The sequence below is a fragment of the Schizosaccharomyces osmophilus genome, chromosome 3 (assembly GCF_027921745.1).
Source record: "Schizosaccharomyces osmophilus chromosome 3, complete sequence".
In the NCBI taxonomy this organism is placed as follows: domain Eukaryota; kingdom Fungi; phylum Ascomycota; class Schizosaccharomycetes; order Schizosaccharomycetales; family Schizosaccharomycetaceae; genus Schizosaccharomyces; species Schizosaccharomyces osmophilus.
This window is the reverse complement of record NC_079240.1, coordinates 1,882,082-1,899,090: the sequence shown is the minus strand read 5'-3', so window position 1 is coordinate 1,899,090 and position 17,009 is coordinate 1,882,082. Positions and strand designations below refer to the sequence as shown.

Here is a 17,009-nt window from a genome sequence, read left to right as displayed (position 1 = left end):
TCATCAAATGCATGAAAACTTTGGCTGGTAATCATGAGTTTTACAAACTCATATAATTTAATTTTAATAGTACTAATCATTTAACATCTAACAAATAAAACTATTCGGACCTATCATGTCTAAGCTTGCTTTTTCAAGGTATTATTCTATGTAACATCCCATAATCTTTTGATGCCCAAGAACTCATTAATTCTTAAAACATGAAAATTCTCTAAGTACTGGCATTATGCCAAATAAGCATTTAAAATTTCTATCAATTCGTCTTTTCGGATGGGCTTCGTTATGTATTTCGTGATACCCACGTCCTCTTTTTCTTCTTCAATAGAAGGCTGAATATCAGCTGTTAATAGTATAATTGGCACCGAATATCCAAACTCATTTTGTTGCTCAAACTCTCGCATTTTCTTACTCACACCTATACCATCATAGTAAGGCATGTGGTAATCAATAAACGCAAGGCTATAATATCCACAAGGATGAGAAGTAATTAAATCAATTGCTTCCTTCCCATCTTTGGCACTCTCAATGTTTAAGCCCAAATGCTCTAATTGTTTACACAGGGTTAGGCGTACAACACTGTTGTCTTCGGCAACCAAAATCCGTATTCTTTTATACTGCCAATTTTGTATATTAAGTTCTCTTCGTTCATGGCCAGAGGGTAAACAGGGAGAGGTTTCATACAGCTTATCCTGTCCTAGACGAACAATGCTCAAAGTTGCATCTATGAACTGCTCCTTGGTATACGGCTTCATAATCACAGTTCTCTTTTTATCGATATGTTCAGAAAAGTCATGCAATATTGACTTTCGATCATATGCTTTGTTCAGCTGAGGGATACAAGAAATGAATATAACATTCAAATCAGGAAAAGACTGAAGTTCAGCAGCTGCCTTCTCCATGTGTTCAGCAGAGTCTATATCTAATATCAAGAGACAGCGAGAGATGTTCAAATGCTTTCGATAATAATTAAGGAAACTTGCGAGAGTATCAGGACAACCGTCAATACGAACCAGACTTTCCGCCTTAGCCAAAAGCCTAGAAATATAATCAGAATCAAGGGGTTCATTCGTAGCACGTATTATATGCCTGCTGCGAATATACGCATTAAACAAAACATTCGCTTCAACTAATTCTGCGGTAATTTTTCTGTATCGTTCTTCCCGTAATTTACGGACCATCAAATCATAAAAAATTCTAAAAGTAGGAGGAGTTTCTGAAACTGTCACAAAAACAGAACCTCCCATGATTTTACATAATTGCAAACACGTCGACATGCCAAGAGCCGATCCACTTAAATCTATAGGCAAATAGTCATTACAGTATTTGTTCAGAGAGTTAATCAGATTAGCTTGGAACATCGCATTCGGTTGTGGTCTACTATCTTCAACAATAAAAGTAAGCCTTAATTCGTCATTTTCCCCATTTTCAGATATATAGGCTTTTACACGTATAAAGCCACTCTCAACCATTTTCACAGAATTATCAAGTATACTCTTAAGCATTTGACCAATCTTTGAAGCATCACCAGCAATAAAATAAGGAATGTCATCCGACAGTTCGTAAGAAACTGTTACATTTTTGCTCCCAGCAACGGAATAAACGGATGCAATACAGTCTACAATGACTCCTTCCAAGGAAAATTCTAAATCTGATTCTAAAGTTACTTTGCCGGCTTCCAATTTGGTAAAGTTCAGTAAGTCATTAATGACTTGTAGTAACATTTCGCAGCTAAGTCGAGCAGCGTTAACAATGTCTCTTTGTTCACAATCTAGATTAGCCTCGTCTAACAACGAGAGCATTCCGTAAAAGCCAGAAAAAGGTGTTCGTAGTTCATGTGATATGTTTGCCAAGAAGTTGGATCTTAATCGCGTTACCTCTAAAGCAGTGGCTCTTGCTTCTTTCTGATCCCCGATATCAATAGTGGCACAAATATATATCGGCTTCGACTCAGTCAAAACAGGGGTGCAGCGGCTCAGATTACATCTGTAAATTCCATCTTTTCTTTTTATACGGATTTCTTTTTCAAACGGAGCATTGACATCGCTTTGCAAAAGGATATATTGCTCCAACATGCTATAATCATCTGGATGTACAAGGTCTTGGTATACATTTGACTTCTTTGAAACTATGTCACCGCAATATTCCTTCCAAAAGGAGCCAAATATATCAACCTTCAGTCCATCCTCATAGGTAAGTTTGGAAAGTAAACAAGGCATAGTATCCACAAAGCTTCTGTATTTCGCTTCTGATTTCCGAACCAAACTGAGCGCTTCGCGTTGTGACTTAATAATTTCCATATTAGCATCCGTTGCCTCTTTAACTTTACGAAATAAAGAAATATTGACAATTGCGAAACTGACTTGAGATCCTAAGATAGAAAGCACCGAAACATGTCGATGGTGAAAAGAAAAAGGTGGCCCTTGTAGGTATAAAATAGCAAATACTGTCTTCTTTTGAAAAAGTGGAATTACAATTACACTTTTTCCTTCGGCGCTTAGTTCGTTCCATTCTTCATATTGTAAATCAAAGTCTTTGTGGATGTTGTGGGAGAGCAAAGCTTTCTGAGTGTGGGCAACATAATTTATTACTTTCGAAGGAACAAACTTCTGTTTCTCAGATACAGGAATGGGGGGAGTAAAGCCTTCATTAACGTTCTCTGTACGATATGCTGCAACTGTGAAATGGTTATCATCTCTTATGACAATAGAAGCCGCATCTGCTGAAGAGTCTTCAAGCATCCGATGTGTCATTGTCGAAAGTAAACCGTCTAATTCAGTTTCACTAGCGATAATTTGACAAGACTTCATTACTGAGGTTAGATCGATTATGTCTAGCGATATGAGAAGCTCTTCTAAAGAGACAGCTCCAACGTTTGTTATCGTAGATGTTCGGTCCTCATAGTCTTCATTGGGAAATGATATTTGATAATTGGACTCGGCTAAATTAGCACTTTCTGCTTCATCACTACTATCGGAACAAGAAGGTTTTTCTTCGTTTGCGATATCTGTTTGAAAAGTCTCATCAACAGTTAACCTTAGCAAATTCGGAGGCAAACTATTTATGTTTCGATTGCCTAACATAGAATACTTTCTTTTCAATCCTAAAGATTTATAAGCGTTCACAGACTGTTCAATGTAATGAATGCCAGAAGTAGTTAGCTGCATCTTGTAAAATAATTTGCCCACGCTCTCAAGAGCAAAAGCTTCAACTAAATAAACATTCGATTTTATAGCTAGAGATATAACTTTCTCGAATAGTATTGATGCTTCTTTTAAATCACCTTCTAAAGAAACATAACTTGCCTGTAAATAATAAGAGTACAGGGCTATTTGACTGTCAATAGATACAGCACTTAAATACCGGAAAAGTTCTAGCTTTTCCAAAAGAAACTTGTGTTCGTTTTCAGGAAGCATACCATTAGCTAATCCCTTGTTAACTATAGCCAAGCAAAGCAAAAAATAACCAAAGCAACCTGGAGCTGGCAGGAAACACCCTTCATAGTAATGCGGCAGTTTATTTAACCCATAAGTAACAGCACTTTCCCAATCCTCTGTGAGAAAAATATTTAATAAATACCAAGAGAAATACCAAGGTCCAAAAGCATCTGAAATACCCTTTTCAGCAGAGGTCGATAATGGTCGCTCCTCATAATGTGAAGAGTCGCAAGAGCCCAATTCAGCTTCTCCTAAAAAGCATCGTAATAGGGTTTGCAGAACAGGAAAGCACTCATTTTCTTCAATACAAAATCGTTCTTTCAAAACTTCATTATATGTTTTATCAAACTCAATCACGTAGTCGCTGTAATTTGATGATAGAAGAAAACTATCCCAAATTGAAAACACATAAAGATATTTTATAAGAAAATTGCTAGATGGCTCACAGTGTTTCTCTAGGGTACGGATAGAAACGACTCTTTCTTGAAAAAATTCCGTTACATACCCAACATAAAATAAATAAAAAAATTCGGTGTAAGTCTGTATAGTGTAATTTTGATTTTTTTGGTTGAGTTTCCTGGCAAGATTACACATTTTAATTAAAGCAACGGAAGGTCCAAGAATGGTCATTGCTGTAACTGAGAAGAAAAGTAAACTAAAACCAGAGTAATTCGTAAACCCATACTCTAAAAACACCTTGGTAAAAGCAATTGCAAAGTTTACGACCATTGGCGAGCACCGGTAGTATGTAGACGCTGCAGCGAAACCCTGAAACAAGAAGTACAAAATTTCAATACGGCGGTCGTCTAGTGTAACTGCATTTTCAAAATCAATGTTTCTTTCCTCTTCCACATATTTTAAAACTTTCGGAATAAAAGATTTCATAATTCTCTTCGAATCTTCCATATCATACTTTTCCACAGTAAAATCTAGTTGAGATAAGTACTCTAAAACAAGAGAAAGGGACTCATCGATGCGCGCATCTTCAAATAGGATCCGGCAACGTAAAATTCTAGATTTAAAAGCCTCAGTTGTATTACTGGATTCGGATTCAGCCAACACTATCATCTTCATGGCCGCCCCTGCATTATTGTTAACCAAATTAGCTTGAGCGCAACCGTTATAAATTCGAATCATCTGTTTTCTCTCATCATCATTGTCCCTACTATAAGATTTATATGGAAGTATTTCAATGCACCTATTATATAAATTAAGTGCTTTCTTATTTGCTCCTATATTAAGAGCTTCTTCGGCAGCGAGGTAAAGGTAAGTAAAGTTTAATGTTGAGTTATCTTCAGTCTTAATGTATTCAAAAGCTGCATCGATATGACAAGCAATATCGAATAGACCATACTGATCTCGATTATGAATACACATTTCAAATAGGCGTGCATGCATACGTTGTAATTTTTCTTCACTGTAAAAAGAGTTAATGGTTTTCTTGTAACTTCCGCGAGAAAATGAATATGAGCTAGTCGAAGTGGCATATATGATTCCTTTTCTAAGCAATAAATCCAAGGACTCGTTGTCAAAATCAAAGTCTTCGGCTTCCTGGCAAAGCTTTCGTACAGTTTCAAACGAAAACCATGAACCCATCATACTAGCCCAAGCCAAGAAACAACGACAATGTTCAGGTAAACTAGAAAGTTTTGTGACTGAGTACGAATCGACATTGATATTGTAACTTTCAGGGCTGAACAAATTTATATCATCATAGTTTATTGACCATTGATGGGTTTTCCAGTCAAAATATATAATTTTTTTGTTGTGAAGCTCTAATAATAAATCTCTCATCAAAAGGGGATTACCTTTACAAACATGATAAACATAGGAAGTGAACGGAAACAAGTCTTCATCAACACGGTGAAGTGTTGTCTGAACGTAAGCATTTACTGCATCAAAGCCCAGGGGTTTAAGTCTCACTTCCTGAACATAATGAGACAGGGAAAGGAAATTTCCAAGCAAATCAACACAAGAATCATCGCATGTTAAAACCAAGCTTACTGGAACGTTACAACGAATCAGACATTCCAGAATGTCGATTGATAGTTCGTCAGCATAATGAATGTTTTTGATAACAATGGTCGACCGCTTAATAGAAGAAATCATTGTAAGTAAAGTAATCAAGGCACTAGAAAAAGAAATTTGATGACCAAATTGGGTTCTCTGATCAGGATCATGTTGAATCTCTTGGCCACTAAGACTGCGACCAGTGGATGATGAAGACTTCATGGATTCATTCGATGAAGTTGACAAAAAAGCTATTTCGCCAATATAAGGATTCTTTTGAAGAAACGGCTTTACTTCGGGAACTATGTCAAAAACCGAGTTTAAAAGACTCAAATCTCCTTTCAAAGAATTCTTCAACTTGTAAAAAAAATCATGTACTAAATGCTGATTCTCAGCAAGCAGTTGTAAAATTAGTTGAGCAATTCCAGAAATTAACGCAGAATCTAAAAAAGACTTTGATGGTTCACATTTTGTAATGGCAATGTATCCTTCCTTCCTACTACAAACATCTTGAATGAATGTAGCTTTACCGACTCCTTCAGAACCAGTAATTAATATAACAACAATATGATCATTGTGACTATTTTGTGGATTTTGGAAAGAAGGAGAATCTATAGGTAAGGAAGTTGACTCGGTGTGACGCAGAACAGATTTTACTTTTTCAATTTCACGTTCGCGACCATATGTAGAAGAAGGAAGCATAAATAGGGATGTATAAGTTGTATTTTGAAAATTTCCTTCTCCACCAGTAATTCCGTTTACCAAATTTTCGTAACAAATTTCGAGGTCAGCCAAGATACTCGAGCAAGAAGTGTATCTGTCGTTGGGATTCTTTTTTGTCATCTTCTCTATTATCTTAAATATAGTTTTGGGGATTTTTGGACAAGTATCGACAATACTTGGTAAATCTTCAGTAAGAATGGCGCGAATTGTTTGGATAAAGGAAGGTTGATGAAGATAACCGCCAGCTAAACAATTGTAGAACAATATTCCTAAACTGTAAATATCCGTTCTGTGATTCACCGGGTACGACGTTCGCCCTGTCTGCTCAGGACTTATAAAAGTTATTCTCGACATAGATTGAGAATCTTCGTAAAACCGCCGCCAGTTGTAAGCCTGCAAGTAATTATGGAATGAGCTTGCTCCGCTGCCAATATTCAACATTATTACATCCTTGTAACTATTTATAGGGCGAAAGGAATCGGTTCGGATTTCGCCATGAACAATATCTTTTGAGTGTAAGAATTCGACGCATCGGCAGACGGAAATACAGTAACGAATATAGTTAATAGGATTATTCCGAAAATAATCATAAAAAGTAGACAATGTATCTCGATGCCCAGCATCTAAACAAACGTGGGCTGATAAATCTATGTGTGAGAACTCAATAAATTCGATGGGAACAGAAACAAATTTACGACCACGCTCATCTTTCGATAAGTCACAAAATAACTGGTATTCTGCTTCTATGCGAGCTGTCTGGGTAGAAAATTTAGCAATCACCCTACGATTACTAGCTAGTTCAAATCCAGCGTATAGGGAATAAGTATTATCAACTTCGTATACTTCCTCAAATGGTTCTGGTTCAAGCGTATACTTTAGTATGCTAGAAAGGGCTAAAGCTACGCAATTGCGGAGCTCGTTTTTTGAATGCATCTCAAAAGCACTCGATGGCTCTCTTCTCACATGATTATCGTGTAAAAATTATTTTACAAAGATTAATAACTAAACAGTTTAAAAATGAGTTCCTCAGAATCAAGAATTACCAACTCTTGGCGAAATTTGTAGAAGTTGCGCTCGACAGAATTTTGGAGAACAGTAATGCATTCCATCACCAGGACGAAACTTTAGCATGTGAAGAAGAAAAAAAATTTTTAGTGCACTTATCGTAATTTTTAAGGAGAATAAATTGTTTTGGAAAAATATAGAGCGACATTGGTTTCACATATGGGTCTAATGATTGACCCTACATGTTGACAACTCTTGCTAGCAGCTCCAACAAATTCATTGCATAGAATGTTCGTTGTATTGATGAGAAAGCAACAAAGTACGATGGATATCAGATTTACAGCTATAGCAATTTGACTACCTGTGTGTGCGCACACACCTATTCAATGATGGGTTGCCAATTGCACGGTTCTTTTACCTTTAAAAGAACTGCACTGCCAAATCGGCAAGCTGTTCCTCTAAAAAAAGAAGTTTTTCTGTACTCGGTAATGAAAAGGATTGTTTTAAATGATACACAAGAAAGATATTTTAATTTAACACTCAAAAAATTTCAACAGTCCACGAGTAACAAGTATTGCCTCTAAAAGAGATTGTATTCATAGCAACAAGTTTTAAACCTAGGGCCTAATGCAATTTAACAAAAATAATTTTTGCTAACGCTCTTAGAAGCGCAAAGGGGTGAAGAACCAGGCGGACTTTCCGGTTTGGTACTTCTCTTCAAAAGTCTTCTTGACGACCTTCTTGGCGGCAGAGCGCTGGGAAGGTTCCTTGAAGGTCTCAGCAGAGACAAGTCCCTTAAGGCTGTCAAGCTCAAGGGCGTAACGAGTGGGCATCAAGTGGTTGAAGTTAACAACTCTGACGAAAGGCTTTACGCGAGAGCGCTTGGCAATACGCTTGGCACCCATAGACTTGGTGACCTTCAAAGGATAACGCTCAACACCAGCAACAACAGCATGACTGAAAGGGTGGGCCTTGGTGCCTTGGTCGAGGTTTTGAAGGATGACAACCTTCTTACCGGCAAAACGACCACGAGTGACTAATGCAACCTAAAACTTGTCAGTTTATGATCCAGACGGCCGCATTTTTTTTCAATTAAATCTTACCTTTCCTGGTTTAAAAATCTTCGCCATCTTGTTACTATGTGTTTGTGGTTGGGTGTACGCACCTCAAAAAATTGTGAGGATTTTGGATTCAGAATTGTGACTGCTTTTTGTGTAAACAAAGGGTAGGTGGAAAACGCAAAGTAGAAGGGAAGTAACGCTACAATTTTAATTGTAGATGAAATAGAAAAAAACTTAATAACTCTGAATTCATGAAAAGAAAATAAGGTTGCTCAGGATTTTGGTTTGGGTTTTCCGAAGTTTGAGGGTAAAATCATATTTATCATATTTAGAAAAATACCTTTGTTTACAGAAAGAAATACCTTGAAAAAGACAAGATTTATAGCTTTTCAATACGTATAATTAAAAGGAACAAGAAGCATTGAATTCATAAACAAAAAGTAGCTACGTACAAAAGCCATTGGAAACAAAGAAGGAAGATGCAAAGAAGAGAAAACGTAATTATAGGAACCATCAATAATTAATAATAACAGAACAGAAAAGAGTATTACTTTAGGGAAACAAGTTTGGCTAAATCGAAGAGCCACTCTAGAAAAGAAGGGATGGATGAATGGGAAGGATAAATTTATTTTTTGGTAGAGACGGATGCGGAAGATGAACGAACGGGTTCGACACCCTCGACAATATAAGTGTTGTCGGTACTTGTACGAGGACCCTTGAACCATTTTCTGGCAGAAACAACATACCAAAGGATAATCAACGTCATGGGACCACCAAATACCAGACAAGTCCAATTCATGTCCACTGGAGCAGGCTTTTTAACAGTAGGGAAGCATAGCACAGGAATCATGAGGGCTACAAAAAAGCATGCCAAAGCACCAATGACACGGGAAAACTTGCCTAGGTTCCATGGGCCAGGACGGAAATTATTGTCTTTGAAGAAGACACGCATACAGATGGGGGTGGTAAAAGCGACAAAAGCACCGATGGCAGTAACGGAAAAGACGGCATCAATGGTGACACCACCAGCAAAGATCAATAACAAGACGCATACGTGAAAACTAAAATCCAAAAGGACAGCGTTGACTGGTGTTTTTGTCTTGGAATTGACCTTGGCAAACGTGCCGGAGAATGGCAATACACCATCACGGGCATACGAGTAAGCGATACGAGAACAGGCGATGGCATTTCCCTGGCCCATGATGAAGGATGAGACGACAGTAAGGGAGATGATGGCGATGGCGGCCTTTTGGGACATAACCTGGGACAAGTAGGTAGCCCACATGGAAGAATCGGTATGGACGACGGTATTTTGATCAACCATTGTGTAGGCAATGACCAATTGCATGACCCAACCCATAAGGCCACCGATGGTAGCGGTAAGGACGATACCGCGGGGGGCATTGACACTGGCATTAGCGGTTTCTTCACTCATGTGAAAAGGAGCATCGTAGCCAGACATGGTCCAAATAGCACCGCAAAAGGACATGATGACGGCAAACCCGTCAGGCCAGTCAGTGTAGTTGGTGATATCGCCCCAGACGGCATGGGTCTCATTGAAACCATGGTTTTTGCCGGCAAAAGCTAAGATGACAATGATGGTGATGAAGAGAAAGAGGGTGTTTAGGTAGGTGCTGACGGAATTGAAACGGGCAATGAGCTTGGTGGGCAAGGAAGCGATGAAGGCGTTGATTGCAGTAATGAGGAGGGTAACGAGAAAGAGCTGGTAGTTGGATGGTGTGTAGGAAGGACGGGCGACGGAAACGGCACCGAGAAGCATGGAAGCCGTGGAGTAATTAATGGAAGGGCCGCCGATGAGTTGGCCAAGGTAATTGGACCAGCCGGTAACCCAAGAGGCAAAAGGGCCCCAACCCTTAGGAGCGAGGACAGCAGCAGCATAATAGAGACCGCCGGAGGTAGGCATGGAAGAGCAAAGTTCAGCCATACTGAGGGCCACGCATTCGACGAGGGCAATGGCGATGATCCAACCCCAAACAAGACCGGGCGAGCCAACGTAGCCGAGGTTATAAGTCATGGTGGTAGCGACCGATGGCAATAAGCCTAGCAAAGAGAATGATATGGAAAAGACACTGAACAAGGACAAGTTGCGATGAAATTCTTGTTTGTAGCCCAACTTGCCCAAATCCTCGGGGTTGTCGGTCTCATTGGCGGGAGCGCCTACCTCGATATCGATGCCGGAGCTTGCCTTTTCAGGAATTCCCAAGGTAGAGGAGGGATGCGAGGAGGCTTTGGGGTGCGGAAACGATGCGTCCGAGCTTTGACTAGCCATCGTGGAACAGCGTTGTAATAATTTCTTGTAGAAAATGGAATTACAATATAGAAAACAAAGGCGCCATACAATCAATATCTGCTTGTAGATCGTTTGTAAAAATAAAGATGAGTCGTGTCAAACCAGAGATGGTTTCAAAAAAATAAAAAAAGAATAAAAGTAGAATCTAACAATGGAAATGAAAGGAAAAATCCTTCAACAGTACAATACTACAAGTACAACAAAGGAAAGGAACCAAGACGAAGTTTCCAAAAATAGCAATTCGTTGCAGTCATGTACATTTTATATGGAAATCCAAAGAAATGGAAACTTCATCGCTCAGATATCTGCACTCTTGTCTTGATCAAATCTATCTGGTGTCTTGGTGTGGTGGTAGCCTTTCTTATCAGTAGGCCATGAAAATCGGGAGAGACAGTGATGTGTGAAAAGTACCGTATGGTAAACTAGTGAGACGAATTCTAAAGACGATTGAGGAAGAAGCTACTTTTTGGTCAAGCTATCATTGCAAGTTCCACGGTGCAGTGGTTTTTTTGCAGCAACTTTTTCGTCAAAATATGCTTTGCTTCAAGTCTTTATCTCTTTCTACTGCGTCGAGAGTCCTTGCAGTATCACCAACGTCGTAACATTACTACATCCATAGCAATGTCTTCAGGGTCGCTCCAGCACACTTCCCTTCCCTCTCTTCCCTTTGCTTTAGCCTACCTGCTACTCAACAAGAATCATTTCTTGTTTACCAACGTACGAAACCGTTTCTCCTCAGTAACCCACTTTACCACACCTGAAGAGTCTTTAAGGACCTGCGATCCACTGCTCAATCCAATGTACCTTGGAGGCCAACGTACCTTGGTCCGGAAGATTCCCACTATCATTAATGATGTCATTATCGGTCGCAGTTCTCTATCTTATTTGGGTTTTCATTGCGGCAAGCGAAGATAAGCTTCCCAATCAAAATCGTTAAAGATACTGCTTATCTCTTGCTTATCGCGATTAACCTCGACCACGTATTTTGTACGTGATATAAACAGCGGATATGGGACCCGTGTTTACAAGGGTGTTTCTCTTGGTTTTAGACCGTACTTTGTAAATACATTTTAGGCAGTGCTTTAGGAATCTAAATTGCTTTTGGATACTTTGTTCCGTATCGCTGTTTTCGTGACACAAACCGGCCTTAGTAAATACTTGCTGCTTTGGAAACGTAGAAAGAATCAACAGCTATTGCATATTCCAATCGATTTCATAATCATTTTGCTATTTTCGCCTTATTTTCTATTCGTTATCATTCAATTTTTGATTCCCGATTTCATTGATTTATCATGTCTTCGACGACAAGTGCTACGCCTACGCCAAGCGGCGTCAATGGAGGAGACTCTAGAACTGTCGACTTGAACCAATTCTACGATGGTGGTGATATTTCTTGGATCCTCGCTAGTACAGCCCTCGTGTTTATCATGATTCCCGGTGTAGGGTTCTTTTACTCTGGCTTGGCCCGTCGCAGAAGCGCCATTTCTATGCTCTTCCTTTCCATGATGTCGGTCGCTGTTATTGCCTTCCAATGGTTCTTTTGGGGATATTCTCTCACCTTTTCCCACAACGGTGGTCCTTATATTGGATCTTTGGCAAACTTTGGCTTGCGTCAAACTCTCGGTAGACCTTCTAGTGTCGCTGCTGGACTTCCCGACATTTTGTTTTGCATCTACCAAGGCATGTTTGCTGCCCTCACTCCTGCTTTGGCTATCGGTGCCGCCGCCGACCGGGGTCGAATGTTGCCTTGCCTCGTCTTTGTCTTTCTCTGGAGCACGATCGTTTACGACCCAATTGCGTTTTGGACCTGGAATCCTAAGGGCTGGCTCAGTACTCTAGGCTCCTACGATTTCGCTGGTGGTTCTCCCGTCCACATCGCTTCTGGTATGACGGCTCTTGCTTATTCCATCGTGGTTGGCAAGAGACACGACCATGGCACTGTTCAATACCGTCCCCATAACGTTCCCCATGTCGTCTTGGGTACTGTCTTGCTTTGGTTCGGTTGGTTTGGATTCAATGGTGGCTCTGCTGGTTCTGCCAATATTAGAGCCGTTATGGCTTGCGTGGTCACTCACATCGCAGCTTCTATTGGTGGCATCGTTTGGTGCTTTTGGGATTATATCAAGACCCGTCACTGGTCTGCCGTCGGTTTTTGCTGTGGTGCTGTCGCCGGTTTGGTCGCTATTACCCCGGGATCCGGTTTCGTACCTCCTTGGGCTGCTGTGGTCATCGGAGGCATCGGCGCATCTGCCTGCTATGGAGCTACTTACCTGAAACGACTCATCCGTGTGGATGATGCGTTGGACATTTTTGCCGAACACGCTGTCGGCGGTATGGTTGGCAACATCCTGACAGCTCTTTTCTCCGCTGACTATATCCAATCCTTAGATGGGTCTACTGGAAACAAGGGCGGTTGGTTGTCCCATCACTATATCCAGCTGGGTTACCAATTGGCCGATACGGTTTCTTGTGCAGCCTATTCCTTTGTCCTTTCTTGTGCCTTGTTATATATCATGAATTACATTCCCGGACTTTCTCTCCGTGTTTCTCGCGACGATGAAGTGCTGGGTTTGGATAATGTGGAAATTGGAGAAACTTCGTACAAATTCTCAGAAGAACCACCGGCCTTGTCGCATGGTATTGAAGTCAATGCTCGCCAAGAAAGCAACGAATCCACAAAAGAGAGAACTCGCCAAGAAGAAAAGGATATGAGTTCTCAAGATCCTTCTGTTGTTGTATAAAGAAGCTATATCCATTTTTTGTTGTTCATCTTGTTTGTCCCAATCGTTGTATACTTTGTAACGAAAACAAAATCGTCAAAGTCGTTTCTTACTTAACTTTTCATGAAAAAATAAAAAGAAAAAGAAAACTGTTCCTATGTCCATACTATCCTCTGGCTGCGTTGGGAATCCCCTTTATGGTTCAAATCTTTGAACTATACGTATCCTATTTGAAGTGTTGGTGCCCTGTAGACTGGCTTTTCGTAAGTCTGTTCTTAATTGATATATCCGTTCTTTAATACCCAACTATATACTACTTGGAAGGTTTTCATTTCTGTTTTTTGTTGTTTAATATAATTCTATATGATTCGTTTACGTGTTCGTCCTTACATCCTTTTCGTATTGCTGGAAAGCACCACCAAAGTAAAGCTGTTCTAAGTAGCCCTTTGAACCCGTAGAACTTCTCTCTTTGTAGAGTACAAAGAAAGCATCTGGAAAATGAAAATGTAGCAAAAGACAGCTTAAACCGTACACAATGACTTGTACAAGCACAATCCATTCTTTTATTTTGCACTTTTTCAATAAATATTATTTTACAAATAAGTACTCCAAGAAAGACAACGTGGCCGAGTGGTTTTAAGGCGTTCGCCTGCTATCAAGTAGCCCAGCGGATTCCCTCTGGGAGCGCAGGTTCGAATCCTGCCGTTGTCGTCAACTCTCTTTTTTTTTTTTTCAAAAACTGTTTTACCCAGTTTGCAGAATGAAAAGAAAACATCTATAAGCAGGTTGTTCCCAGAGTGGAGCAATTGTATGTCAAACATTTCTAGCGAAGAAATACCTACATAATCGTGTTACCAAGTGGCTTACAGCAGCGGATTAATTGTCCTGGGACCTATTATAAAAATGAGAGTTTTTTACTTTTGGAACTACCAGAGCTGGAATTCTTTTTCAAGGCCAATGGGTTAGTGAATGTCTATAATATGTATAAACGGCTTCGTGTCATAACTTTTCGCAAAGTATGATCTTAATGCAATGATACGCTTCTCTTGTAATCTTTTTTCGGTATGATTCTTCATGTTTAACGTTGATGATGTCAAGAGTGTTTTTTTTTTTTTGTTTTTGTTTCTTTTTTGAGTCCAGGATCATTTGTATAAAGAAGGAGCAAGGTCTCTCCAATTCGGTCGATTTTGAAACATCATTTACCAGCCTCTGTATGAATATTTGTGAATCAAGAATTGTTTGTAGGAGGGTTCTCCGATGCTGCATCTACAGTAGCTGAAATTCGACCTCTGAACGATTCACAAGTTACAGGAGAATGAATTTGTAAAGAATAATAAAAACATTTTCAGTAATAACTCTTTCATTTTGGATATTACACTACATGGCTATATTGCTACAAAGTGTATAAAATATGACTCACTAAAGAGAAAATGGGAATTCCAAATTTCATTGATTGATGAACACACAAGGGAATGATAAAAAAACCTATATACAGCTGCTTAGTATATACGGAAAGAACCTTGGTAATTGAACTATTTTTTCCAAGGGACCTTTTTCTTGTAAACAAAGAGTTCAATTTTGTTTCTAGTCAATGACTTGCTACAACCACACGAAAAAAACAATTTCCGGTCCGTCCAATAAAACAATACGATTCAATTTGCATATCATTACCGTTCAAATCTTGTTTCCTTTTGATGAAGGAATTTTTGGTTTGTTTATATTATATTGAATGTTCAATTCGGAATGTTTGTACGATAGACGCGTTTCTTTTCATTTTTAAAAAGGGACTGAGAAATTATATATTTTTTTAAAAAGATGAATGTATAGAATCAGTGGTCTTTTTTTGTGGTGCTTTATTGCTCTTGTGATATCAGTCAATCTTTATTGTACTTCCTTTACCGTCTACGAAAACGAACAAAGGAATCAAGTCTATATAACCATCCATTAATTTACTTTCTCTTCTATATATTTGAATTGGAGATTTCTTTACATCTATTTTCTTTATGCAACCAGGTGCGAATGCAGAATCGGATTCCTTACGACGCTCTTTGGGCGCAAGGCAAATCCAAATGCTTGCCTTTGGAGGAACCATTGGCACAGGCTTGTTTTTAGGGATTGGATCTTCTCTAGCTGATTCAGGCCCTGCGGCTCTCCTTTTATCGTTTTGCATCATTGGCGTAAGCGTGTATTGTACCATGCTAGCGCTAGGCGAAATGGCCGTCTACATGCCAGTAGCAGGATCGTTTTGTACATATGTCGGAAACTATGTTGATGAATCTTTCAGCTTTGCTCTTACTTGGAATTACTGGTTGAACGATACGATTGCATTAGCAAGCCACGTGTTAGCATCTCGATTGCTCGTTGATTTTTGGCTTCCTGACACGACATCGGCAGTTGCAGATTCGTCTTTCTCCACGAGTTTTGGGATTCGCAGTACAAGAGAAATTGTTCGCACTGCTACACCTATCATCTCTCTTCTAGCCAACGTTGGATTGAACATGCTTCCAGTGGACGGGTTTGGCGAAATTGAATACTGGCTCGCAGCCATTAAGGTGTTTACAGTTGCTTTGTTTTGCGTGATTGGACTTGTCACCAATATGGGAGTCAACAATGAAAACGAGTTTATCGGCTTTCGCTACTGGAAAGAGCCTGGTGCTTTCCACAATGGTTTTGGTGGGTTTATAAGCAGCTTTGTAAATGCGGCGTTTGCTTTTGCCGGAACGGAATCGATTGCCATTGCTGCTGGCGAGGCCCTGAATCCAGTTAAAAGTTTACCAAAGGCAATCAGGTCGATGTCGTTTCGTGTTTTGACCTTGTATATTGTTGGTGTTTTGGTTGTCGGTATCAACATTCCATACAACACACCGGGCCTGAATGGCGATTCCGTCCGGATGTCCCCGTTTACACTCGTTTTCCAAAAGTTTGGTGTTCCCGGAGCGGCTAGTTTGATGAATGCAGTGATCCTATCCTCGGCTCTCTCAGCAGGCAATCATTCCCTGTTTGCAGGCACTCGTCTTTTGTACTCCTTGGCGCGAGCTGGACATGCACCCAATGTCTTTTCCAAATGCAATCGTCATGGAGTTCCATGGCTTGCAGTGTTGGCTACTAGTACGCTTGCGATTTTGTGTTTGTTGACATCACACGCCGGAAAGACATGGTCCTTTTTACTCAACATTATTGCTGTTTCCAACCAATTGTCTTGGACATTTATTGGAGTTACTAGTCTGCGATTCAGGAAAGCTTTACGTACCCAAGCAAAAACCCATCGACTCTTGTTTCCCAATTGGACGTATCCCGTGGGACCATATTTGGTGATTATTTTGAATGTTGTTTTCCTCCTTGTACAAGGATGGAAGAGTTTCTTTCCTTTCCAATTTTCTCTCTTTCTTAGTTATTACATAGAAATTCCTCTTGTTTTGGGATTGTATCTCGTTTGGAAGCTTTCCCATCGCACCAAACTTTTGACAACCACTGAAATGGACCTTGATACCCATTGGCATAATCCTGCTCCTCAGGCGGAAGCAGCTGCAGAAGCATGAGCATGATGATTGCTAACGATTCCATGACTATGACATGAATGAATGATAATCAACAATTATTCTTTTCTATTCAATAGAATTCCATGCAAAATATCCAAGACTCTAGACGAGGAGGCACTTTAAACTCTAAACTCTTGAGACCAAGCTACAATAAAAATCATAAAAATCCTTTAAAACAAATTGAATGAAATCAATGAGACAAAAGA

The 17,009-nt window shown here is 39.7% G+C and overlaps 5 protein-coding genes and 1 non-coding gene across 6 annotated transcripts; 3 read left to right on the top strand and 3 right to left on the bottom strand.

Moving 5' to 3' along the window:
• Nucleotides 1–224: 224 nt before the first annotated feature.
• mak3 (phosphorelay sensor kinase Mak3) lies at nucleotides 225–7,100 on the bottom strand (the record flags this gene model as incomplete). The annotated part of the gene is made up of 1 exon (XM_056183664.1): nucleotides 225–7,100. One exon carries the CDS (start codon nucleotides 7,098–7,100, stop codon nucleotides 225–227), a length of 6,876 nt encoding a protein of 2,291 aa, XP_056039610.1.
• Nucleotides 7,101–7,834: 734 nt separating this feature from the next.
• Nucleotides 7,835–8,302, bottom strand: rpl2702 (60S ribosomal protein L27; the record flags this gene model as incomplete). The annotated part of the gene is made up of 2 exons (XM_056183663.1): nucleotides 7,835–8,218; nucleotides 8,276–8,302. The coding sequence occupies 2 exons, from the start codon at nucleotides 8,300–8,302 to the stop codon at nucleotides 7,835–7,837; spliced, it is 411 nt and encodes a 136-aa protein (XP_056039344.1).
• Nucleotides 8,303–8,858: 556 nt separating this feature from the next.
• On the bottom strand, nucleotides 8,859–10,523 carry SOMG_04885 (amino acid transmembrane transporter; the record flags this gene model as incomplete). Its single annotated transcript, XM_056183662.1, has 1 exon — nucleotides 8,859–10,523. The coding sequence occupies one exon, from the start codon at nucleotides 10,521–10,523 to the stop codon at nucleotides 8,859–8,861; it is 1,665 nt and encodes a 554-aa protein (XP_056038876.1).
• A 1,313-nt stretch (nucleotides 10,524–11,836) lies between these two features.
• amt1 (plasma membrane ammonium transmembrane transporter Amt1) lies at nucleotides 11,837–13,285 on the top strand (the record flags this gene model as incomplete). The annotated part of the gene is made up of 1 exon (XM_056183661.1): nucleotides 11,837–13,285. The coding sequence occupies one exon, from the start codon at nucleotides 11,837–11,839 to the stop codon at nucleotides 13,283–13,285; it is 1,449 nt and encodes a 482-aa protein (XP_056039608.1).
• Nucleotides 13,286–13,880: 595 nt separating this feature from the next.
• SOMG_20280 lies at nucleotides 13,881–13,975 on the top strand. Its single transcript is given in 2 exon segments — nucleotides 13,881–13,919; nucleotides 13,931–13,975. It is a non-coding gene; the product is annotated as a tRNA-Ser (tRNA).
• Nucleotides 13,976–15,267: 1,292 nt separating this feature from the next.
• Nucleotides 15,268–16,803, top strand: SOMG_04883 (amino acid transmembrane transporter; the record flags this gene model as incomplete). The annotated part of the gene is made up of 1 exon (XM_056183660.1): nucleotides 15,268–16,803. The coding sequence occupies one exon, from the start codon at nucleotides 15,268–15,270 to the stop codon at nucleotides 16,801–16,803; it is 1,536 nt and encodes a 511-aa protein (XP_056039655.1).
• Nucleotides 16,804–17,009: the final 206 nt, after the last annotated feature.